Raw genomic sequence first — 25,762 nt, 5'->3', positions numbered from 1 at the left:
CTTTCCAAGCCCACAGCCAGGGTTTCAGCTGGAACCTGGCAGCTTTCTCTGCTGCGTGGGTCAAGCCAAGTGCTGAAACCTGGCTGGAAATGAGTTGGAGGTGGAACAAAGTTTCCCACCAGTTTGTCCTTCTCTTGTCAGTGTGGGCAGGATACTTGCCCACTCAAGAAACCGTTGTGTGTAGGTCTCTGAAGTTTGGAAATTGCAAACAAGGAGGGGCTGGATGGTGAAGTCATGTGGGCATCGCTGGAGAAAGCCCTGCCAGGGGGAATCAAGGGGAATGGGCTTGTTCGTGCCGCTTTCTGGCATTTCCCCTTCGTGCACGCCCCAGCCTGGCCCAGCTTTCTGGACAAAACCTGCTTGGTCACAGTTCAGCCTGGTCCCCTCTTCTTCATGAGGTTTTGAGGCCACAGGAGCTGCATGAGCCAGCACAGCTGGTGCTGTGGGTTTGGCATCACCTGCCTTCACCCGCACACTCCGTAGGTTCCCTGCCCATCTCCCAGCATTCCTACTCCCGCATCCAGCTGCCAGGGAAGCTCGCTGCCGATATCCCAGAGGGCTGGGAAAGCATTTGTCAATCACGGCTGCCTCTTCTGGAGCAGGCTGTGTGGGCCCATTCTGCAGTGTGTGTCGTGCCAAGGGAGAGGCCATAGCTGGCTGTGCTGGTGCTGGCCCAGCAATCAGCACCAGGAGCGAAACTCTGAGCTCCTTTCATTCAAATGTTTTGAGGCATTTTCAGGTAAGAGACTGGATTCCCACATCCTCAGTTCTGCAGCATTTATTTAAGCACTATTTAAGATTAGTGGTTTTCCTTCCAATTTCTGCGGGTACCAGTTATCTCTAATTCCTCAGCGTAGGCTGAGGCTTCTAATAGGAATGTTTGAGCTAAAAAAAAAAAAAAAAAAAGGCAATCCATGCTGTAGGCTGTGGTGACCTGTAGTGGCTGCGATTGTCTGTGCAGGTACAGCAGAGCCTGGGATCAGAGTAACATGGAGTACTGTGGTCCAGCTGCCAGCAAGCTCTGGGCTCTGCTACCTGCACAGACCTGCTTCCAGGATATAGCCTGCTCTTCACACTTATTGGGAGGAGTAAAATGAGAGTAGTGATTCAATGCATTGTGCTCATTTGGGGAGCTTATTTTCCCCCTTTTTGTGGTTTTGATTGTTATAGTTTCAGTGATCTCTTCCAGGGCTCCTAGAAGCAGAAGCTCCAGGATAGAGAATGCTGTAGGCAAGTGCTAGCACAGCTGCCTTTTATGAAGAATAATTTCATTTTGTCTTTTTCTGTATGCCCACGTGTTTTTCTGCTCCTACAAATACTCCTCAGAAATTATATGCTTCAGTTCTGCAGTAGCTTTGCTGCTTTTTGTGGGGGTTTCAGCTTGTACTCTGAATATGCAGACAAACTCATTACCAGATGTAGCAACAGGCAATTCTTCCCTCCTGCCCTTTGGGATTGTGTTCTGCTCCCTCTGTGCACAGCCTGCTCTCCTCCCTCCTCTTGAGCTTTTTCAGCCACTGTAAGGTAGTGTAAGACACAGGAAATCTGGATTTTGAGCTTGGACAACATATTCTAGGGGTGTGTTGAAGAGGATATTTACTCCATCTGTTACATCCCCTTCTGCAGGTCACTGTTCTTGTAGCATTGGCTTGCAATTCTGCACAACCTACAGCAAATGAGGAGCTCATCTGATGGGAAGAGGATAGCAGGCAGGTCTGACCCTCCCAGCAGAAATGCACAGAGGTCATCACTCACTCAAAGACTTTAAAATTATTCTGCCTCAAGCCCAAAGAAGAAAAATGAATCTTTCTTCTTTTTGAGACAGCCTGCAATATACTACATTTCACAGGAATCCTTAAAACAGCTTTCCTGGCTTAAATGAGAGAGTTTTTAATGTGTAGGCATGTGTTTTTGGAAAGGATTTTTATGTAGGGCCATATACAACTGCTGTGTTGAAAACTGCCAGACTTTAGAGAGTTAATGTATAATAGTGGTACCAAACTTAGTCTTTTGGGTTTGTTAGGAAAGCTGGATGTTTTGAACTACTGTCTCTAACTTTTGGCCAAAAAAAGCCCCACAGCCCATCAGAGGCACAAACAAAGACTTTTTTAAGGTGGTTTGTTTTGGGGTTTTTTTGACATCCAGCTTACCAGTACTGTGTTTCCAGGCTGATGGGAAGGTGGTTGGACCAGATCAGATCTGGCTTCCTTTGCTTCCTGTGCCCAGGAGCCAACAGGAAAGATTTGTGCAGTTGGGTGCTGCTGCTGGGACTGGGTGGCTGGTGCTGGGTCACAGCAAGTAGCTTTGGGGGGATGTTCTTTAGCTCTAATTAAACTTGGCAGGAGGTGAAAGGCAAAAGACAGCCAGCATGCCAGCCAGAGGCACCAAGGGCAGAGGGCTAGTTGCTCGGGGAGCCAGGATGTCCCTCTTGCCCCTGCCAGGTGCCCCCAGGGATGATTCAATCATATGTTGGTTGTGACGTTGCTTCTTTCATTCCACTGGTGGGGTTTGCCTGGGGGAAGTCCCGGTGCCAAGCTGTGCTCAGCTCGGATGCCTCACCTCTGTCCTGCCACCAGTTCCCCAGGAGATCTCCCTGGGTTGCAAGGCTTGGACTGAGCACTGCAGACTCCAGAGCCTGTCAGCCAGCAAATGGCCTTTTCCTTATCTTGAAAACCATGACTGAACTAATTTCATGCAAGCAGCTAATTGTGCCTTTGCAGATGGCCCACACCACACACAGGCTGTGTGTACCACGACTGCCCTAGCTGGGTTTCATTTATGCTTACAGCCCAAAGCTGAGTAAAGGTCACTGCTTCCTCCAGCCTCCCCTGCCAAGTGAATGTGCTCCAAGCCTGGAAATCTGAGCACTTGCCTGTGCAAAGCCACCCTTGGGGGTATGTCACCATGGGGCTCTTGTCCCATTTCTGTGATGCCTCAGGTAATTCACAAGATTTGCCCCCTTGTTTTCAGCCTCCTGACAGAAACTGGGTCCAAAGACTAGGGCTGTGGGAAACAAATTGGATAATTTTAACTGTGCCTTTCCTTAAACAATAGTAAATCACCCAGTGGAATGATGTTATTGCCGATGAATTTCCCTGATGTCTTTGAAGGAGCAGACAGACATTCTCAGTTATTCCAGGTACATACCAGCCATCCTGTGAAGGTATATTCCCGTGTCTCTGCCTGGTGGTGGGCATGGAAAGTTGAAATGCTCTGTTTTCTTGCAGTAGTTTGTTGCCTCAGAACAAATTACCTTTTACTAAACTTTCTCTTCAAGCTCTGAACAACATGCCCTTGTAAAATCCAGTATTACTCACTTTAGCAGGAAATGTGAGGTGGAGGAGGAGGTGTACTACAGTTTCACACCTTTTCTCTTGTTTTTCTATCTAGAAGCAAATTCTGTTCTGGCTTGACTGATTGATTGAACCTTTTTCAAGTGCTGTCTGAAGGAGACAGCTTCTCTTTTACTGGATCAGAGATGCATTTGGCTCTTACACAGATTTTCTTAAAATCTGGAGTGTTTTCTTTCTTTTTATTTCCTGGAAATCATGGCACGTGCACAGAATAAGGGAAAATTTCAAACACGACAAGTCGTACTTAGCCAGAGCTGTGGTGTGTAGTAGGTCACATCTTTTAGTGGGCTGCTTTGAAAATATACTTTCTTTGGAAAAGAAATATTGCTCAGACCTGTGTCTGCTTCCTCTTCTGCTCCAGCAGCCCAATTTCATGTTGATTCAGACACCAGCCCTCTGGTTTGGGGGCTGGTGTTTTCCCCAGCTCTGGCAGGGGCAGCATGAGCATATGGGATGCCCACAGCAGGGCTCACCATTTCAGCCTTGTCTGCCTGAAAGCCCCTCTCCATTTCTTGCCATCTTGTTCATTCCCATCAAAGACATTCTCTCCCCTGCTAACTCTGCCAGGCTGAAAGCAGCAATTTCACAGAGTCTGGGATACACCAGGAGTCCTTGTGCCTCCATTCTTTTGTCTGCCACTTCTGCTCAGTAAGAACTGTTTTTAAAATAGCTTGTGACATGGAGGAGAGGCAGAGTTTAATGATCAAAATTATGCCAAAACAACGCCAGTGATGATAGATGTGCTTTTTTTTTTTTGCCTTAAAAAAAGAATAGAGACAAGCCTGGGTTTCTTGTTTGGACATCTGAAGTGTCGGTAGGAGATCTTTAGCTCTTTAGATTGTTTAATATTTTTAAGTCAGCATGAGCCGCTGTATACATTAACCAGGAAGGATGATTGGCTTCTGCAACCTGTAAGGCCTTCCTGGAGTAGGAACACAGAGATGAAAATAGTTCAAATAGTGATTTAAAAGTGTCTCTAAAAGTAGCTTGCTTTTCTTCTTGGATACCCAACATCCTAGCCTGTGAGAGGCTCTCAGTCTTTTCATGCATGTAGCCACTTCTGGAAAGAAACAAAGTGCTGTTACTCTCCCTCACAAATGGGAAATGCAGCACAGAGGGAGCAAACAAATGGGCTGTTGGAGAGCAAGGACTTGCCTGAATCTCAGAACCCCCCAGCAGAGACCACCTTGTGTTCTCACCTCATCCTTCACCCACATTTGTGGATCAGTTAGTTTATGATATTTAACTGTCCTTAGGTTGTGCCTGGGATCTCCAAACCCACAGTATACTGGGCCATTCCTAGCCCCTAGTCCAAGAATGGAGATGCTTGGATAGTGTCAGCAGCAATATGGGTTACTGATCTTTGGAGTGCTGAACTGTCCAAATAACACTGGCCCAGGTGGTGGAAAGAGGTTCTGTGCTGTTAGTTACCCCTCAGGAGGGGCTGGCAGAGTGTTCCTGGTCAAAGGGGCTCTGGCCACATAGATCAGCAGTGTAAAACCATCACTTCTATACAATTATTTCTTTCAGGATCCTGGGAATTGTTTGTGAATGCTCCTTTGTAGCACTCATACACGATTTTGTACTTTTTTTTTTTATCAAATAAATACAGTATCAGCTATCTATTGCAGATGATTGAATGAGAAGTTTTGCATCCCTGTCATGGTGACAGAAGCAGGAGGCTTAGGGCTTTGCAGCCACTGGGCAATAGATGTATAACATCCATACCCCAAATTGGCTTTTTTACTTCCTTTCAGTCAGGCTCTGAACATCCAAGTTCTGGAAGTTGTCCTCAGAATATTCTGAAATAAATACAAATTCTAGTAGGATCATAGCCCAACCTGTTCCTGACTTCTCCAAGGGTCTCGGCATGGGTGTCTCATGGAGAAGGACCTGTGATGTTCTCCAGCTCCCCACCTCCTTCCTTCACTGCAGCACACCAAGGTCTTGAGGCATGAAAGGATGTGAGGTAATGTCTCAGAAGCTGTGTCACGTTAACACTCAGTCTTCAATAGACCATGTGTTGTTTTCCATCCAACAGAAAAAGAGGAGGAGTGAAAATGTTACTTTCCAAGACTGCCTGTAATGCTCCAGAGGAGAAGGAAGATCTTCCCTTGATCCTTTTTCCTGTGTTAAGTGTTTTTGAGGTCTCAGAGCAGCAATGTGCACTGTATGTACCACATGTACTGCACTGCTGGAGTGAAAGGGCAGGCTAAGCCATTTCTGTTGCATTTACAGAGTTCCTATACCAGTCAGAGCAAACATGTCTCAAAGTGCCCCTCTGGCCAGGCCTTTGCTAGCGGGATTTGCTGGAGCAGGCTGTGTAGGCAGTTGTGTTAGTGGCCCTCAGGACTTGAGGTTAATCAGACAGGGACTGGGACTGGGAAGGAATAAGGAAGGTATTTGAGCCAGAGAGAGGAGGAGATGATAATCCAGCTGCAGAGTCCAGCCTGAGAGTAAAGCGATTTGTTTCCTGCCTTTGGGCACCCAAAGGGGTACCCAGTGTTGGGCAGCTTTGCTTGTCACTCTGCCCATTCTAGACAGCCTCCATTCTATCTGGCTCCTGGATTTATTTCGTAGATGTATTTCTGCTAGTATTTTTATGGGTTTGTTTTTTTCTGTTTTATTAACAGAGCAGCTGCACTTTTACCACAGGCAGGATGATGCTGGGCTTTCTGCTGAAAGCTGCCACATTACGATGATGTGTTTTACCCAGCAGACCTCACCAGGCAAGGCTCCCAGCACAGCAGAAGTCACCAGGGAGGTCTCTTAGAGCAGCAATCACCCCTCAGCCCATCCTCAGTCACTGGCCTAGTATTTAATCATTGCTATTTTTTGCTTCTGTTTTGTGCTGGCTTCTCTATTCTTCTAAGATCAAAGTCATATTTTTATTATCAGTAAAAAAATAGGGGCCTGTATCTGTTTGATCATACACAGAAAGGTACCCAGCAGGGCTAGCTTAGTCTGTTGGATCTGTCACAAACTCACTCTGCTAATGGCTTACTTAGGTAAAATAAGATCAAAGGTGGGTGAAGTTACAAGTTTTCTGTGCTCTTGTCAGGTGGCTCCATCTTGGGGTTACTTGCCAGCATGTCAGCTGCAGAGGAGGGACCAGCCAGGAGGAGACATGCAGGAGAAAGAAACTTGCAGGCAGGAGCAGAAATTCCTGATTGGAACCACAGTTGAGCACCCTGGTCTAGTGGGAGGTGTGTCTGCCCATGACAGAGGGGTTGGAACTTAATGATCTTTGAGGTCCCTTCCAACCCAAACAATTCTGGGATTCTGTGATTTTAATGGAAAAGGGGACCCTTTTCAGGGGGGAGATGCAAGGGTGGTATGTGAGTGTCGGATGGATACCCCGGTACAAACAAAGGTAGCAAGTGAAGCAGGCTGTGATGAAGTACCTTTTGATGTTCCTGCACCTAGGTTTGCTCTGTGGTGGCATGTTGAAAAAGGAAGGTGTAGCTTGGAAAGCACAAGGGGAAAGTCATCATGGCAAGGCCCAGTCCCAAGTCCTGGCTTTGCTTTCCTTTTTTAGCATTGTGCACTGCAGCGTGTCAGAAAGTAGGAGCATTTTAGGTCTTTCATGTATGTCAAAGAAATGTGCCTGGCTGGCAGAATGAATCATAGAAAAGAAATATACTCAGGGTTTGAGAGGATAAAAAAGCACATCCATGTATTTCAGAGAGCAACTCAGAGCCTGTGCTTTGCTCTCTGATAAATCTGCTACTGGATGCAGTCTGGGACAGTGGAAAGAGGACATCTGCACTGCTTGATCTAGAGCCTCTGTCTGCAGCTGGCTTAACCAAAGGGATTGATGTTTTGCCTTCCCATACGTACCCAGCAATACTTGAGCCTCTTTACAGGAGAGATGTTCCAGCAAGTGCCAAAATCATTTAACACTCACTGCTTGTGCTGCAAAGCTGCTGAAGTTTGCTTGTAATGACAGTGGTAGTGAGAGGTCCTGGCAGGGACTGGGGCTGGTGCTGTGGGGAGGCATGGCTGGGTGGTAGCTCTGTGGCTGGGCAGAGGAAGGCGCTTTCTTCCTCTGCAGGCGGCTCTAGTGGGTTTCTCTCCCCTTTGGTCACATTGCTGAAGCAGATATTTACCCTTAGGTCAGGAAATACTATTCTTGTCTTCTTGAGCTGCTTGAGTGAGAGGCCGGTTCAATCTCTGACCTCCAAATCAGTGCTGTGCTGGTGTATAAGGACCCAGGAGCTGTTTGCATTGTTTGTGCTCAAACCCAGCCTGATCTCTGAGCACAGGGCAGGTGGGCGTGTAGGAGTCTTTCTCCTGGAGGATTCCCATTGGTCTGACCCATCCCAAGCATCACAGGCGGGCTGAGCAGACAGGGCATGAGCTGCTGCAGGCAGAAGGAGTTGTGTGTGCTCTTCACTGCCCACATGTGTAATCCCAGGCACAGTCATGGTGCAGTCTTTTTCTCTGCAACAAATCAACTGGACACCCCTTCTGAGAGATGAGTAGGTGACACTAGGGTGGCTTGCCAGGACCATGTCTTTTTCTTGTCTGCCACTCACAAAGGATGAATGTGGCTGGAGAGTGGGTGGGCAGTGTGGATCATCAGGGCCTGTAAAGCATGGACTAAGGGGAGAGGCAACAAATCAAGCACCCATAAAGAGGGAATTGTACAGGTAGCAGTAAAACAGTGATTTGCATATGGTCAGATTGTAAGGGTGTCCCTGGAAAGATGTATGGTGGCTATCAGGAAGCAAAGCACAAGAAGCTCTTTCTGGTAACAAGTATTACATTTCACTGAAACAACCAGAAAAGGCACTGTTAGGTGGCTGGGAACAGTTGTCTGAGACTGGCAATTAATGCTGGTTGTGTATGTGAGCAGTGAAAAGCCAGCAGTGTTCAGCTGTTTGCAGAGCAGCCACACCTGCCCAGGAGAGTTTGCAATTAAAATCCCAAATGCTGGATCTGTGAGTCACGCCACCTGTGGCCCTCTCTGGTAGTAGGGAAATCAACAGAGGGACAACCTTGTACTTTTTCTCAGTGCAAAATAACCTGATTGGGTTTTTTTTCTAGTCTCGTGCTCATTGCTGGGGCCTCTGACCTCTCTCCTAAGACCAGTGCTTGGATGCCCTGGCCTCCCCCCACACCTTCCCTCCCACATTGTTTGTGTCATGACTGGTTTTCTGGCTGTGGAAGCAGCAATGATGAGAGATGCTCATTTGGTTGGTTTACATTTTTCCTAAATCACCTGGTGCTGAGGAGTAATAAAATATTTATTAGATGTTACAAAACCAAACCCAGAGCAACAGCACAGTGAGCAGTTAAATATTCCTCCTTTTCTCCCTGCAGTGGTCCCTGAGCAGCAGGTGCCCTAAGGAGGAAGAGCTCAGTGCTGCTTGTGGTTGACTGCTGCTGGGCTTTCTGGACAAAAGGCAGAAGTGTGTCCCCTGGGAATTACCTGCAGTCCTCAGCTGAAACAATTCCTTTAGGACAGGGGTGATGCTGATGGGCTGAGCCATTAGGGACCAGTGTGCAGTGCTGTGATGCATCCTCATGTCCTGCCTGCAGGAAAGACCCTTCCAGTGGGATATGCAGTGTGCAAGGGTTCTGTGAGGCATCAGTGCACTGAAATATTCAGTCCTTGGTCAGAGGTGTTCAAGTGTGGCAGTAAAGAGGGTCACCTCTCAGCCACAGGGGTGCCTTTCACTTGGAAACATCCTTCTACACAGCCCAAATCTGATTGATTTCAGCAGCCATCACATTGATGGACAGGGCTTTATTAGCAGGTTTGAGTACCTGTACAGGTGTGGACATTATGCTGCAGCCTGCTACTGGCAGATTCAGCAATCTACAATCTAGGATGGCCCCTCCTTCTAAATCTTCTGTTGGAATATGGTACTGCTGTAGCATAATGTAGCTTGCAAGGGAGTTCTGGAGTCTCTGGCCCAATTTCCCTGTTCAAAGCAGGGCTCCCTCCCAAAACAGATAATTTTCATGCAGTCAGGCTGTGGAAATTTGCAAGGCTGGAGATGCCACCGCCTCTCTGGGCCCATTTTGGTGCTGTACTTACTCCTGCATGCTCAGACTCAGCAAAGCATTCTGGAGAGAGGATGGCTTAGTGAGGCACATTGCTGTGTATAACTCTTTTCAGGGAAGTTTTCTGTGGCAGACAGCTCCCTTTCCAGTGCTTGTGCTGCCCTGGTGTAGGTGGCTGGAGACAATGTGCAGAGATGGTGCCAGCTGTTCACTGGCTGGAGCACTTTGGAGAAGATGCCATGGCTCCCTGCATTCAGGTTTGCTTTTGTTTCTGAGTCAGACTGAGTATGTGCAAAAATAACACAGAGCAAGAAAGCTGCTGGTGAAAGTTTGTCCTTAAGTGGCTGATGTGCTGTTTGCTGGGATCTGCATCAAGCAGATTCATTTGGTTGCCTCTGTGATTTGCTTGTGGCTGGTGGGTCTTTAGTCAGTTTGTGAGGTCACTAGATTGTGCTGGGCATGTGGTTTTTCTTAACAAAGTTAGACCAAGAAGGTAGGAATTATTTAGTGCCCATGTCTAGTCACTGGTGAGCTCTTCTGCATAATGTAGTCTGTTATGGGAAATACATCTGCCAAACTTTTTATTAAAAGCCATGCAATCCATGAGGGATGCCAGCCCAAAAGCTCCATGGGTGCTGTGCCTGATACCTGTGCCAGGAGTTCATCATCACTGCCTCAATTGATTACAGTTTTTAATATGCCTGTGTATATCTGGCAACTTAAATACACTCCCATGCTTTAGACAGGTAAAAGTCTGGGAAAAAATCTGCTGCATAATCACACCACAGTATTAAATTGGGAGAGTTCTCTTGGGTCCAGAATGTTGTGTTCTGTGATCCCTGTGGAATGCAGAAATGACTGTTTTTTCTTTAATGGCTCACACATGGGAAGTATTTGTGGGGAACATCAGAGAGGTTTGGAAAAGTGGGGGAAGGTAAACAGAATAAACCTCTTCGATCCACCCGCTTTTCCCACTTGCTCCCATCTCTCCTGTGTGATGGCACTTGGATTTGTGTTTTCATGGGAGGCAGTGAGGCTGTGCCCCCAACATCCTCACACCTACTGGGCTTGCAGCCTAACAGGGTTTCACCTCCTGCCGCTGCTGGTATGAAGGCTGTGATGTTGTTCTGATGTCCTTCCAAATGGAAGTAATTCTGTTGTTTTCTGCTATTTGTGAGCACCCTATGGAAGGTAACTGAGAAGTGGTTTGTATTGGCCCCTTAATGGCCTTACTGGATCTGCAGAAGCTGCTGGCTTGCTTTATATGGATTTCTAGCTTATCACTGGTGCCTCTAATTGCAAGAGATAAAATAACACCCCTGCCTTTAAAGCACTTAAGCTTCCAGTTCAGTGTTCAGGGCACGTGCTCTTTTAAACCTGTGGCTGAGTTAGTGGCATCACTTGGCACTGCTTCAAGGCTCTGGAACATGATGCTGGTGCTGGGACTGCTCCCCTGCCTTGCTCCAGCCTTTGCTGGGAGGTGCAGCCTCCTGGCTGCCCCAGGAATGCTTCTGGGATTTGGCAGCAATGCCTGTGGGGCCCGATGGGGAAGGAAAGAGGCATAAAATAGGAGGTGGAGCATGTTGGGCACATTTGGTTGACCTCCAGGTCTGGTCTCCCTCCCTTGTAGTGCTGGCTTTCTGCACCAGGTGTTTGCTGCTGTGCTGCAGAAGCTAAGTCTAATATGAAAAGAGTTAAATTGTGGCTCATATTGACTGCTTCCTTGATAACATCCCTAACAGTGGTGCAGACATGGATCAATACCCTGGTGGTGTCTCATTATCTGGTGGGGGTGTCAGGCTGAGGACTGGACTGTGTTGCAGCCTGGTGTGATCAGAGAGGATCTCCGTTTCCCAGGGTGGGGAAAATGCTGGTATACAGCTTCGCCAACGAGGAGGCAACTGACACTCTAGCAGAGACAAATCTGATGATTCATTTCCACAGCCCCCAGGAACTTGTGTGTGAGCTGCATATTGGGAATTTCTAGGAATTTCAAGGAGCATCATTTGTTCTGAAGGTAGTCCAATCAGTACTGAGGAAGGAGCATAAAATACTGCTGCTAGATGGCATTAAAGGAATTGAACAAGCAAGGACTTTTGGAGGTTGTCCTAGGAAATAACCTGGACACAAAAATGTAATAAATATGCCATGCATGTTGTTAAAATCCCAAATGAAAAGTCTCTTGGCTGAGAGTATCTTGTGCTCTTAGTATGTCTTTGCTTGTGCCTCAGCACCCTGATTTCAGGGTTACCTGTAGTTTTTCTGTTTCTTACCGTGGTTTTTTATAGCATCTGTTCTCTGTCATTTCTTTCTGACATTCACAATGTTTGCTAATACAAAATCGTCAATATGTTTAATTAACATCTTGCCTTTCTCCCAGATAATGAAATGATTAATAAAACCCAGACCTAACACCTTCCCACAGGTGTCTCCCACTTGATCACTGCATTGTCTCTGCCTCCTCTTATCACTGACCCAGTTTTCAACTCCATCAGCTCAGATAGGTTTGGAGCCTGTTTTACATCTGATGTTGTGCATGTTGCCCAGGGGTTCGTGATGTCTAGGGTGCTGTTGGCAAACACCACAAAGGGGTTTAGGTGGCTGACATGGCAGATAGGATCTAAGTTTTGGTCCTAAGAGTCTGCCAGCCTAAAAGCTCTAAGTTTTTGGCAGTGCTTTTCCTCTGGGCTCATGGCCCAAGGCTGAGGTGGGTCAGGTTAAGGGATGGTCCTTACTCCAGCCCTGTGATGCTGAGCTTTGTTGTATGTGTCAGACCCTGTGAAGTCTGGGCTGCTGTTTTGGGGGTGAGAATTACTCACCTTTCAGCACCCACAGGGTGGAGAAGTCTGTTCCACACTTTCTAAAGCAGAGCATTTTGAGTCTCACTTTGTCACTTTGATGAACACCTCTCCATTAGCAGTAGGATATACTAATCCCAGCTTATCACATCAAAGTGCTATTGCTCACTAACCCCCCTCAGCGTGGTGTTGTGGAATTAATTATCAGCATTCATGATGTTTGTTAGCGCAGTCCTTAGGCACCCCGCATAGCACATCGTGATTGTAGCTCCAGTGATATTTATCAGTGCATTTTCCAAGTGGTCCCTCTCCTGCTTTATATCACTAGTGGTGTTCACCAGGCTTCATTATGCTCATTCTAGTTGTTTGAATCTCTGCAGTTTTTTATACTTTATTCAAAGCCACTTAGACACTTAGAGCCATTTATTTTATCTTTCTCTTCCATTCTAATAGGCTGGTTTCTTTCATTGGCATAGAAATGAGAAATAAAGACTCTTCTCTAGACCTTTTGTTTACTAATAAATGCCCATACTAATTCTTACTGCTCTCCTTTTCCTTTAAGTTTGAAGTTGCCATATATACATATTGTTTGCTTCCTTCTGTCAAAATTAATTCTTATCCTCAAATGTGAAGTAACCCCATGGTAAACCAGGCCCAGCTATGTTTCAATCCCTGCAGCTCTTCAGCATGAGTGTTGTCTACATCTTAAGATGTTAGGCTGGCAGTGCTGCTACATGACTTATGTGCCTGCTGTGACTTTGTCTGCACTGTAAGCTGAAGAGGTGGGTTTTTAGCTATGTCTGGTTTTAAACTGACAGATAAATTGGAAAAATAATGGCATGCTATCTTACAAGGCTGGAATAAACCCTTGTAAACTTTCTACTGATGTAATTGTGACAAAATTAGAATTGTCTTGTAAGTTATACCAGCTGTGTGCTGGACAGAAACTGTTTTGAGCAGCAAAGACACAGCAGGGAAAGTCCTTGCTAGGATAAGAAGAACAGGTTTGCTCTCTCAGGATTTCTTGACATTAAATTCTTCCACCATTGGTATTGACTGTTGTTTTATGTGCGAGAAGCTGAAAGAAATGAGCAAGGATGGAAACCTCCCAAAAACCAACAGCCAGCTTGCAAGGCTTTCCATTTGGTATCAAAGCTCAGCTTCTGAAGGGGAGGAGAGACTGGGTGGAGAGGGGGTTGCACCAGAACAGATTCTTTCAAGCACTCACACAGCAGCTTGCTTCTGGATTTAGTATACCTGAAGTAGTAAAAGTCTTGCGTGCATTTCGTGGTGGCAGAGTTGTTTAGAAATGATATTCAGGGTGACTTCAGGTGCTTGTGATGCCTAAATGAACTCGCCAGGGTGCAGAGTGCATGTGTGTGTGTACCCATGAGTGGCTGGTTCCTCAACTATTGCTGCTGTCCCCAAAGGAGAGCAAAAATGCACTCCTTAATAATATATTGCAGATCAATTACTGTGTTTTTTTCCTCATACATAAACCTTTTTTGACTAATTTTCTCCTTTTGGCATGCTTTACAGATAAGTAAGCAGCAGCTCCAGACAATCAAAGATCGTTTTCAGGCCTTTCTCAACGGAGAAACCCAGATTGTGGCAGATGAAGCATTTATAAATGCTGTCCAAAGCTACTACGAGGTAAGGAGAGACAATGCAATGCTCTTATGAATCACCCCTATCCACAGATGGGGTTGAATTCTGAATTAATGGATTGTCCATTATCACACAGTATGAAGCAAAGGCAAGTGCAAAGTGGCTTCTGTCTGATGTCTGGTACATCACAATGTTTGGGAGGTTCAGGGTTTGAATGTAAACCATGGAACAACCATAGCAACCCCTATACCATGGTGTTTCCTTATAGCCTGATTATGGGGAAGACCGCCCTTCCTTTGAGATGAAAAATAATTTCCTGATACTTTTAAATGGTGAGTTTGCCATCTTCACTCTAAAACAGGGAAGATGGCAAAATCAGTAAAATCAATGTCATGTGCTCCCCGTTAAAAATACTGAGAGAAATCTGGGCAGCACATTCAGTTCTTCTGGAAGCTTTTGCATTGTGTCCAATTGACTTTGGGATTTTCAGCAAGAGTCTTGTCTTTTCTCTTTGGCATGACAAGTACTGCAAAGCAAAGGGGGAGGGAAGAGGATGTGCATCTATAAAACTAGATGATACCAGAGAACATGAAGCATCATTCATAATTGTGCAAAAGAATAATTATGCATGTCTTTTTGCACCTCTTTGTATGCAGCCTATAATGCTGCCTTTTATATCTCTGCTCAGAAGGAAAGAGCTTCTGGTTTTGAAGGAAATCAGTGCTTGTGATTTCTATAAGGAGTGTTGTTTATTTTTTTGCTAGCCTGTCTGCAAACCATTTCTCTTTCTCCCTAGAGCTATTCTGTCACAGAAGGTGAAGATTTTGAATTGCCTACATAAAATATTTCTCTAGAAGTGCAATCTAAGAGGGGACCAAAATCAGATACTAAAACTGAGGAGAATTTTAACTCTATAGGATATGACAACAGCTGCTTCTGTGTAAGGAAAGCACAAGTTATCTCTGGATTAACTCTGTTAAACCAGCCTAGTAGTTCCTGATCCATCGTTCTTTGTACAGGAAGAAAGTAGAGAGCCATTTACATCTTTTATCAGAAAAGAAATTGCCAAGGGATCATCACAGCTTCACTGAACAGGTGCTCTTAAAGAAAGTTTTCAAGATGGCGTGAGCTGTGTTTTAGGATGTAAGAGCAGCATAATCTGTTCAGATAAGATTATTGGGCAGGAAAAGGAAACTGCTTGAAACCAGGTAAAATATATCCCTATTTCATTGCAGGGTCTGGCTGAGCATTGTCACCTCCAGAAGTCCTGTGCTGTATAAATGCCCCAAGTTGAAACCAAACTGAAAAAGAGATTAGCCCTAGATGTACACAAGCCCATGTCTTCAAGTGGACCCTCCACTGGCTCTGTCCTGCTTAAAACAGGCCACATAGAGTGTAATGCATCACTGTGTCCTTTAGTATAACTTTCTTTTTCTTCTTTTTAACTGTTGTTCTCCTTTTATTGATGGCTGTGTGCTTTCAGCTTCTATGCAGCTGAAGCTTGGCTGTGTGGCTCTTCCTCGGCACCAGCTGCAGTGGCACAAGGCAAAGCCTTGCCACAGAAAGCCTCTGCCCCTCAGTGCCTGAGCAGTGTTCCCTGCTGAGAGTGTTCTACCCTCCTTCTCTGCAGAGATGTGCCCACCTTGGTTGATCCATTGTGCAAATCATGGCAGATCCTGCTTATCTCAGCTCCTGCAAATCTCAGTTTTATTCAATTAACTGTCTTTCTGCTGGGTGCTATCTAGAAATCAGCATTTACTGATCTATAAATCTGAATGATGCCTTGGAAAACATGCAGCTGAAACTGCTCATCTCTGTTCAGGACATGGCTGATGTTTCTAAAAGGTCCACTTACTAATGGTGCAGAATAATTTCATTACCTGGGAATGATTGGTTTTTTGCAGAGGGAAAAAGGTAAGGGTGACATTGCAGGTCAGAAATGCATTTGCTGTTGCCTTGAATGTGTTTGTATGACCACATTTTGCTGTTATTCTGGCTGTCAGGGTAAACATGTGGTTGTCAGTCTTAGGCTAGTTCACAGGCTGTTATCAAATTAAAAAATTGAGTGATCCACTGCTGCTCTGCAAAGCATCTCTGTGCCTGCAGGAATGCTGCAGCCCTGTGTGCACAGACAGGCCCAGCATACTTCAGCACACTGCAGGGGAGCTTTTCTCAGGTCCTTTTCTCAGGTCCTCATTAGAAAATGAGTAAAGATTTGTCTGTCAACCAGCACATTTTGCAGCAGTTGCTTCAGTGCATATGATGGAAGATTTCCACTCTGCTGTGGGCAGACAGAGACACAGTGGCATGGTGGGCTCATCTGTGCGTGTGGCAGGAGATGCCTGACCCAGCTCCTGGAGGTCAGTTCTCTTCTGCAAAGTTTGGTGTGTGCACCCATGCTAGGATTTTGTTCTAGGCAATTCTTGGCTTCTGGCAACCCTACTAAGCAGTCCTACATCCAGGTGACTCACCTGGTATTTTTTAAAGAAAACAGGACAAAACACCTTTTTTTAATCTTTTTTTTATCTTCCTATTTCACGGTTTCTGCTGCTTTGTGTCTGACTGGTGCTCCCCTGTGCATGCCTCCTTCCTGCCAGCTGCAGCTTTCCTTTCCTCTGCTGGCTGCTGCTCCACACCCAGGGAGGAAAAATCAGGGCTGAGGGAATATGGGGAGCCAGATCCCACTGCTCACGATGCTGGGGGTGAGGACCATGGATAACAACAGCCACTGGTGCTGGCAGGATGGGAAGTCATTAGCACTGTCACACAGGTTCAAGTCTGGGCACCTGGCATGGATGAGGAGACATGGAAGCCCAGGATGTTGCAGTGGGGCTGGTCACTGTGACCTCCCACCATTTCCTGCAGTCAGTGTGTTGATAATTTCCTTGGCTGCATCAGGAGCTTGGGTCTTAATAGCTCTCACCCATTACTTGAAAAAACCTGCACATACCTGGGGCGTTATCACTCATATTTAATCTCTACAAGGAAATGAAGCACATGCTGCTGTTGTTTCAGCATGGACTGAAGAGGTTGCTGGTGGCATCCTGCCTGTCTTGTCTGCAGGGAGTGAGTACTCCCATGGTGGTAAACATTGGAAGGAAACAGCCCAGCTCTTCCTCAGCATCATTTTTGGGCTGGTTCTTGGACAAAACCCACTACAACAGATTCCTGTGCCATCAAGCATCTAGGAACATGGATTGCTGTGTTGCTGAATGGTATATAAAAAAAAATCTATTGTGTCCTTAGGTCATCCTCAAGCTCTTTAATTATTGAGAACTGACAGATACACCTCTGTGAGTGCACAGCTTCTTCCCAAGCTGCTGTATTCATCAGTTCTCAGCATTATTAATAAAACAGCAGTTTTCTTACTGGATATTGATTGCTCTTCTGTGTTCAGGACTTGGGAGAGGAGAGCCAACACAATATCCCTCTGTCTCTCTCACCCTTCATCTCTGTGTTGCTCCCAGGACATCTGTGGTCTGTAGAGGAGTCAACAACAGTCAACTCCTACAATGTTTTGACCCTTTTGCTGCTCTTGCAGTGGGAAGAACATCTTTATCAAATGTCTTCTCCCTCCCTTTCTCCTGCTGTCAGTGCCCTGCACCTCTGCAAAGGTTCAAGCCTTGCTGAACCATCTTGCACTTCCCATTCCTGTGACAGCAGGGCTGATGGCAAGGATCTCCTCTGGTGCAGTAGAATTAAGGTGTAAGCCTGGTCATTGCAGAGGTTTCCCAGGGGCCTGGCTACCAGGATAAATCCAATGCAGTGCTGTTGTCTTGAGTAAGATGACTTTACTCCCTCTAACAGGGCAGAACTTGGTTAGGTGAATGTAGTTGTGCAAAAACTTCCTTATTAAAACATCAGACTGAACAAAATAAAATCCTGCTCTCCTGAAGGGCATTTATGTATCTGGTGAGGTGTGACCATAACATCACATCAAATCCTAATTGCATCAAAATCTTTTATTTTAGTGGAGGCAAAGCAGAAACTTCACCTGATTTCATTACACTTCCCGAAGTACAGCTGAAACCTCTGGCAGCATGTGGAGGTTGAGTGAGGAGTTAGAGAATGTCCTGGCAGTCAATAGGCAGCTTCCCAGCAGTGAAACCACCTTTTGTGGTACTTAAGGGGGATTTTTTTTAACTGACACTGTTTGAAATCACCCTTTTCTTTGCAGGTATTCCTGAAAAGTGACCGTGTTGCCAGGATGGTGCAGAGCGGAGGGTGCTCAGCAAATGACTCCCGGGAGGTCTTCAAGAAGCACATTGAGAAGAGAGTGCGCAGCCTGCCAGAAATTGATGGCCTCAGCAAGGAGACAGTCCTGAGCTCTTGGATGGCAAAGTTTGATGCCATTTACCGTGGGGAGGAGGATCCCCGGAAGCAACAGGCCAGGATGACAGCGAGTGCTGCCTCAGAGCTCATTCTCAGCAAGGAGCAGCTCTATGAGATGTTCCAGAACATTTTGGGGATCAAGAAATTTGAGCATCAGCTTCTGTACAATGCATGTCAGGTAAGGTGGGAATGGAACAGGGTTTTTTGGGGAAGGCTTGCCAATGGGAAATACTGGTGTTATAAACTGGAAATTTTGGGTCTGACCAGATTCTTTTGTAGAGAACTTCTACCAAGGAGGTGGGGGTTGGTTTATGGTGGGACTTCCGTACTGCCAGTTTTGTTCTGGCTGTCCAAGTGGGCCTCCTTCTCTTGCTCATTTTCTTGTGCAATTCCATAGGATTGATGAGATGGGAAAATTTTATTCCTCAGCTCTGTATCTGGGTGAGCAGGTCTTTGAGGTGGTTAAGTGGGCTGTTTGGCTGTGGCTTGTTTGTCCTTCCTCTGTCACATCACCAGTCTAAATGACTGAGGTTCTTACAGCCTGTGATACCAGTAATCGGATCCCAGGAATCCCTGTGGTGGGTGGCTTATGCAAACTTGCTCAGTGAGGTTATACAGGTTCTCCTTAAGTAGAGGGAGCTCTGTGATCCCTGCATGCCTGTGGTGGAAGGAAAGAGCATCCCAAACCCCCATGACCTCAGGGCAGCTCTGCTTGCACTTGAAAATCTTTCCCATTCCTCTCTTTCTACCCCAGTAAGAGCCAGTTCTCCAGAGTTGTGTAGCTGGGACTCTGCAGCGCTGCTTGTGTTTCCAGCAGCTCTTGCTGAGGGCTGTCAGTGGCTATCCAGGCTCTTGGTGACCCAGATTACAGTCCCCTGCTATTGGATATAAATATCACAGGCAGGATAAAGGATGCCAGAGTCACGGAGAGAGTAAGGTGTGAAAGTTTTCGGAGGAGGAGCAGACCTCAAGCTTCTCTGTAATTCAGGGCTTCAGCTTCTTATTGAAATGAATACATTTGAGACCAATTCTGTCTGTCTTCTGTCTAGACATTTCCAATTCTTTTTAAGACACAGAGAATTATGGTTGATTTGGTTTTACCCCTGTAAGGAGCTTAGTTATCTTGCATTTGTTCTTCTTCATCTCAGACCTTAATGGCAGAGTGGGGAGAGTATAATAAATGTCCCTGAGTAATGTGTCTTCATAGCAAAAACCGCAATGGACCTCATAAATTGTTTACACAGATTTTGTGCCTCCATCCTCTGTTGGAAGAATTCTTTAAAATCAAAACCATGTTTTCAGTGGTGTGTCAAGAACTGAGTCAGTTCTGCAGTGTTTTGGTTTATTTTTTAACTTAAACCAACTCCAGCCCTGTGTCTCATCCTCCCTTGACCTGTGCTTTGCTAAGGACCAGGGTGGCTTTGTGTAAGCATGTGCGTGATCCTTCCCTCCTGGTTTGTGCTTCCCACTGATGCAGAAAACGGTGTTTGATCACAGCTGCCCTGCTTTGTGGATGATCTCTGCTTTTGAGAACCTTCCTGGCTGACACCATGAACCCAGAGGCTGCTCCCTGCAAATTGCCCTGTTCCATCAAGCAATCTTTTTCCTGCATGGGTCCTGTTTTCAATCTGAAAGTGGAGGATTTAATTCTGGGTCTTTTCTAGTACTTGGAGGCAGTAAACCTGTAATTTAAGCTTTTAGAGAAAGACATAATTTCTGATGAAAGCGAGAATTGGCATGGGAGTTACTGTTTTTAATACCTGGATAGTGAGGATTAGCTATGCAGAAGGGAAAGCCCTTTGTGCAAGGCACGGCTCAGAAAGCTGCAGGGCCAGCAGTCATTGAGCAGCTGGGTGTTCTCCTGGATGCAGTGGGAGTGGTTAAAGTGCCGTGGTGCCTGTGCAGTGGGGTGGGACCCTGTCCCACGGGGAACAGGTCACTGCTGCTCCTTCTCCCTTTGCAGAGGGAAGGCAGCAGTGAGCACCCAGGGAAACCACAGGCTTTGCTCTGGGGGACCCTTTTTTGATGCTACCTGTGGTCATGTCATTTGGGCTATACCAGTGGGGTCTTTGGAGCTCTCTGGCCACCAGCAGCCCTTAGGGGAACGACAGCAGAGGCTTTGTACTTCTTTCTTGCCATGAAGCACCAGAATTGCCATTGAACACTACTCTTTCCACAGGGCCTCAGCCATTGCTTGCAGCCAGTCTGTTGGGGATAGTCATGAGCTTCTCAGTGGCAATTTGGCATGGTATAAGCTACACTTTTTTTGACCTATGCTTGTCTGCCATGTTTGGGATGAATTGGGAAAAGCAGCCTTTTCCCTGGCAGGCTGTCTGAATGCCACCACTCTCCAGAGCGGCAGCACTGTGCTGTTCATGCAGTTTATCAGTCAGTCACCTGTGATTAGAAAAGCAAAGCCCATTGTCTTCTGTGGAGGGGCTGGCCTGTGCTCTCCCTTGGTGTGCCGGGTGAAATTGCCCAGAGGCTGTGCAAGAATGCAAGGGGTGACAAGGCTTTGCCTAGTTGTCCTCTGAAAGCATGAGCAGGAATGGTGCTGAGAGTACCAAACACTGCTGGTACTTCTGTGGTCTGAAAGTAGATGCTTTTCTCTATGCAGCCTCCTGTTACATCACATTAATTGCATAATGATTGCATCACTGGGACTGCATTTCCATTCACTTCTGAGATAATATTTTGTTTGTGCACAAGGAGGATGATTTCTAAAGAGATTTTTGAATACAATATCCCCAGGTGGCATGAGATAAGTGTATTCTTAATGTGATAGCAGTGATTTAGCAGGATCTGAGATAGCAGTTATTGATAGCAAGGTATTGATGCAGTTGGAAAGGCTTTTAGGAAGCAAAGATGGGAAGTGGTGTTGTAGCAGAATACTTGTGAAGATTACAGTGTTGTTAAGCACAAGCTCTGACTAGAACATTTTAAATAATACACAGTCTTGCATTTTTGCATAACACATGCCATGTGGCTTGGTGTTTCTGCTCCACTGGAGTCAGTGTGGGAACTGAGCATCTCTGGCTCCAGCAGCGAGCTCCTCTGCTGTGTGAGAGGTGTGGTGCAGGGAGAAGTGTGTTTCAGTCTGGGGTTTCTGGTCCAGAACCTGTTGGCAAGACTTAAATTTAGCTCTTCTGCTTTGTAATTAACCTGTGGCTGTGGAAGAGTCATAGAGGAGCTGTTTTCTGTAAGTGTTGGGCAATTCCAAACTTGGGTTCTTGCTGCATTTCCTTGGGTACTCTTATTTCCTGCTGACCTTCATGATGGCTGAATTCAGCAGCATCTCTGAAAATCAGGCTGTGGTATTCTCCCTGTCTTGTTCTTTCCCAGCCATAGGGCAGTGATTTACTTTTCTGTCTCAAGCTGTGTTTGGAAGTAATTTTTAGCTATGATGAGAAGAGCCAGAGCTGGTACAGTGCTGTTTGGTTAATCCAGCAGCAGGAGCAGATGTCCAGATCGTGTCTGTGATGAGCTGTGCTACTCCATCCTCCTGCTTCAGAGGAAGACTGTGCTCTCCCTGCAGAACTGCCTGAACTCTCAGGCTTCACAGTCAGACTTTCTCTTCTTTCCTGGGCCTGAAGTGTGCCATATACTGTGGCAAAATAACCTGTGCTAAGCATAATTCCCTTAGATGTAAGATTTGAAAGCAAATAACTAAATACAGGCATGTCCAACCTGCTGAGTGATACTAATACATGGTTGTGGTTTTTCAGCATCTATTTCTGTCCATCTGTGTAGAAGGCAAAACATCAGAGAAGTGTGCATGTGTGGGTGGGCTGCAACACACAACAGGTCTCATCGCTGTCTGGTGGCTATTTCATGTAAAGCATAAAGACTTTTCACCAGTGCAATTGGAATTGTTTCCTAAGTTTTGGGGCCCTGTGATTTTAACTAGGAAACATTTCAACCCAAATTTTCTTGAATGGAGCTGGCTTAAAACTAGAATTCACTGTTTTGACATTTATTTTTGCAGCTGAATTAGGACACTATGTCCAAAGGCTGACATTTCTCACAAAGCAGAAAGTTTCCCTGCCAAAAAAACCTGACTCAAGTGTTTGATTTCAGCTCAAGTCAATATTAGAAATGATTTGCTGAGGTGTCTTGCCTTCTGCCCCTCTCTCTCATCTCTGCAGTTCGTGTGGTTCTACCAAACTTGGTTTCTTTACTTGCTCTGATGTGTTGAGCCCCTCGTGTGCCTGTCACACGCCCAACATGTGTCAATCATATGCCTGGCACACGGTCACATGGCCATCATGTACCCAGTGTGTGCCAAACACGTGGCATGAGCTGACTTTGCTGACTTAGCTGAAAGTTGAAGACATCTCCTTAAAAACATTTCGTAAGTCCTTTCTGTTTGCAGAGAAGCTGGAGTGGTACTTGGAAGCTGCAGCCCAAGTAGGACAGAAACTCATGTGAGGCACTGTGACAGCTCAGACAGTGAGATGAAGGCTAAGGTCACCTCAGAATAAATGTTTGGTTTGTGTGTATCCTCCCCAGACCAAGTATTTCATTTAGTTTGTTGTGATTAAGAATTCCCAGCCATGCCTTGCAAAGAGCATTGAGCCCAGGATTGTTGTACACAGCATGGAGTTACCTGTCTGGGCACATCTCTGTGCCTTCAGTTCAGGGACTCAGGGGTTTGTGATCAGATTCATCCCTTCTGCTCCCCCTTTAAAGAAAACAAAGCAATTCCTTTTTATTCTAGCTTCATCTTGAAGCTCAATGTCTATGAAATGTGTATCTGCAGTTCTGAGCATTTAAGCACTAAGTCTAGCCGTAATGACCCCTCTGAAAGGGTGGGAGGTTTGCTTGGATCCCACAGCCCCCTACAAACAGCCTGTCCTGGGGATGGTGGTTGTGAGCTGGGGCTGCTATGGGGCTGCAGGCAAGAACCAGTGAGCCTCCATGGCCTCCTCTTTCCAGGGCTGGATGTGTGTGCCATGGACAACCAGCAGCTTTGGCGAGCACTGCTTGGCCTCTTGCAAATCCCTAGGGCATCAGCCTTACCCTCTGGCACTTTTTTCCCTCTTTCACTATTTAAAACTCCTTTTGGTCGCTCCACTTATTTTCACACTGTGAGCATCATCCCCGCCCTGCCTTCTCCCCCCCCACTTAAACAAAGCCATCACCAATAAAAATGGGTTAAAGTGGTTCAGAGATGATCAAAAGCTTCAAAATCCATCAAGTGTCGTGGTCTGTTTTCAGTAATTCTGTATTTATTTCCATGGAAACAGAAATGGCAGCCTGGAGCCTTCTGCAGGGTTGTAATTACTCCTGTAGCAGCCAGTGGCAGCCACAGAATCCTGTCAGGGCCCGAACATCTCCCAGAGCCTGCCGTGATTTAGCACCCAATAGGAAATTGAAAAAAGGAAAAAGTGCTGGGAAGTGAATGAAATCTTCCCTGTCATAACAATGCAACGTGGATACACACATGGTCCTTTGGGGAGGAGAGGCAGTTGCCTTTCTTCATCAGCTGAGGGTGCAACGTTTTGAAGAACGATGTTGGCGTGGGAGGGCAGAGAAACTGAGAGGGACAGTGCAATGTCAGGGAAGGGGCGAGGGTGGTGTCTGGCTCTGCTGGACCCTCGGTTGCCAGATACATCCTTTGAGAGGGGTTTGCTGATGGAGGTTACCCAGAAGGTACAGAGAAGCCCCATGATTGTTCCTGTTGGTCCCAGGCAGTGCAGAAACAGTGACCCTATGTGTGATGCACTGTTTGATGTCTATAATTTGGAGCGGGAGAGGTGGTTGAGATGGGTCATCTGTCAGCTCCAGCATCCAATGAGAGCTGCAGGGAAGTCCTCAGCCAGTTGGAGGGACAGGGCAGGGCAGCAAGCGGGGTGGCCCTGCCAGCCCAGCAGTGTGCCACAGTGCTGCTGCCTTTTGGGGAGGACAATGCAGAGATCACTCTCTGCCAGGGTGGGACCCAAGCTGTCATCATCCAGTGTCTGATTTGCACAGACACGTGTGGACCTATGTGTGCACCCATTAGCTGCAGGATCAGCTTATGTTCTGTGCTGTTACGGACTTAGAGAGCAATCTTGGCCCTTGTAATTAAATTTAAAGCAAATTAGCTCTTCTATTAAACAAAATAAATCTGATGTAGCCTAGTGCTGTATTCTCCAGCTATGGCTGATCAATCGCTCCTGCGAAAAGCAGGCAAATGCTGCTGAGCAGATGGTCTTGGCTGAGGCATGGTCAATTAAACTAATTAAAGATGCTTTCATTTAATCAGAGGGTGTTTTAACCCTGTTAACTGCCAGTTGGGAATGTGTTTTTGTGTACTAGGAACTTCCAGTTCTGGCCCTTCTATGGACTTCTGCTGGTTTTCAGACCCATTACAGAAACCAGGCTAGAGTGTGCATCCAAACATATATCTAGCAGAGAAATTATAATGTCATGCAACAATAGTGATGACTTGCAAAGGAGAATTCAGTTGTTTTCTTCTGACACTAACCAGAAATGTTTATTAGCCTGAAGAACTCTTCTGCAATGAATCCTTCCCACGCTACCTCCTGCCAGCCTTCCCTCTGGATTTAAGGGTGTGGCTGCCTCTCCACAGCCTAGCCAAATGTCACTTATTCCACCAAAACAAGCAGTGGGTTGTCATGGTGTATTATTTAAGGGACAGAAAATGGTTTCAGCATCCAGACAGGTTCTGGAGTGGAGGAGCAGCCTCTTATTTCAGCTCTGTGCTGCTATTTAAAACATCTTGGCTGCTGGAAGCTCCTCTTCCTAGGGGCTCTGGAGATGAGTTTAATTCATTATTTGCTGCAGGAGTCCACGAGGACTCTGAGCTGAAGCCTTCTTTTCAGATTCTGTGATTTGTCACAACTGGGCACCCTCACAATTTCCTGTCCCCCACTTCTGATCTGCTCCCCTGCCCTCGCTGTAAGGAGTGACACCACTTGCCAGTATGGTAAGAGCCCCCAAGAGAGCTTGTTAGTCTCATGGAAGATCATGCCAGATGTTCTCAAGAAGCAGCACTAGAGCAAACTCGTGCATAGAGACCATGAGTGACCCCCTCTCTGGGCTGCACAAAAGGCTGCAGCATGCTGGGACCCCCTTCCTCTGCCTTTCCAGCAGCTTGTACAGATTAAATTAGAAACAGTTGTACTTTATCCAGAGGCCATGTGGACAACTCCTGCTTCAGCAATATGGATCCCTGCAGCTACGTTAGGGCTAAAATCAGGATGATTTTCAAGATGTTCATCCTTTGTGAAATGATAAAAACCCTTTTTTACCCTTATCTAATTAATGAGATGTTTTTATGGTGCAGCATCAGCAGAACGCTCTTTGTTGTCTGTGTGGATTGATTAATTTCTGCAGTTTAAGGCTTAAACTACCATCAAGATATCTCTTCCATTTATTTTTGTTTCAACTGGCCCATGAATACTTTTCATCATCTGCATTCATGCTGTAAAAGAATGCATAAAAAATAACTATGGTTACCTTATAAAACATCATATCGATGACTTGACATTTCCAATCTATCTTAGCCCCTTTATTGAAGGACTGTTGTTTCTTTTCTTTCACTGAAAACCTAGTTGTTGGCATGACTTTTCTGCTGCTTAGCCAATGTTTGGGGTTTTTTTCCACCAGATTGGGAGCCTCATTTCAAATGGATGTTTATCAATACAATTTCGT

At 46.1% G+C, this 25,762-nt stretch overlaps 1 protein-coding gene across 7 annotated transcripts in view; it reads left to right on the top strand.

Annotated features, from left to right (window-relative positions):
• CADPS (calcium dependent secretion activator) overlaps positions 1-25,762 on the top strand; it is a gene marked incomplete at its 5' end in the record, with an annotated part of 209,926 nt that overhangs the window by 29,178 nt on the left and 154,986 nt on the right. For all 7 annotated transcript variants that reach the window (XM_082288645.1, XM_082288643.1, XM_082288644.1 and 4 more), the window contains 2 exons: positions 13,703-13,816; positions 17,949-18,281. In XM_082288645.1, the coding sequence (XP_082144771.1) occupies positions 13,703-13,816; positions 17,949-18,281 (447 nt within the window). The remainder of the gene's footprint in view (positions 1-13,702; positions 13,817-17,948; positions 18,282-25,762) is intronic.

Source organism: Coloeus monedula (genome assembly GCF_965178545.1).
Source record: "Coloeus monedula genome assembly, chromosome: 11".
Taxonomy (NCBI): domain Eukaryota; kingdom Metazoa; phylum Chordata; class Aves; order Passeriformes; family Corvidae; genus Coloeus; species Coloeus monedula.
Note: the sequence above shows the minus strand (reverse complement) of the source record. Positions and strands in the feature narration are given on the sequence as shown.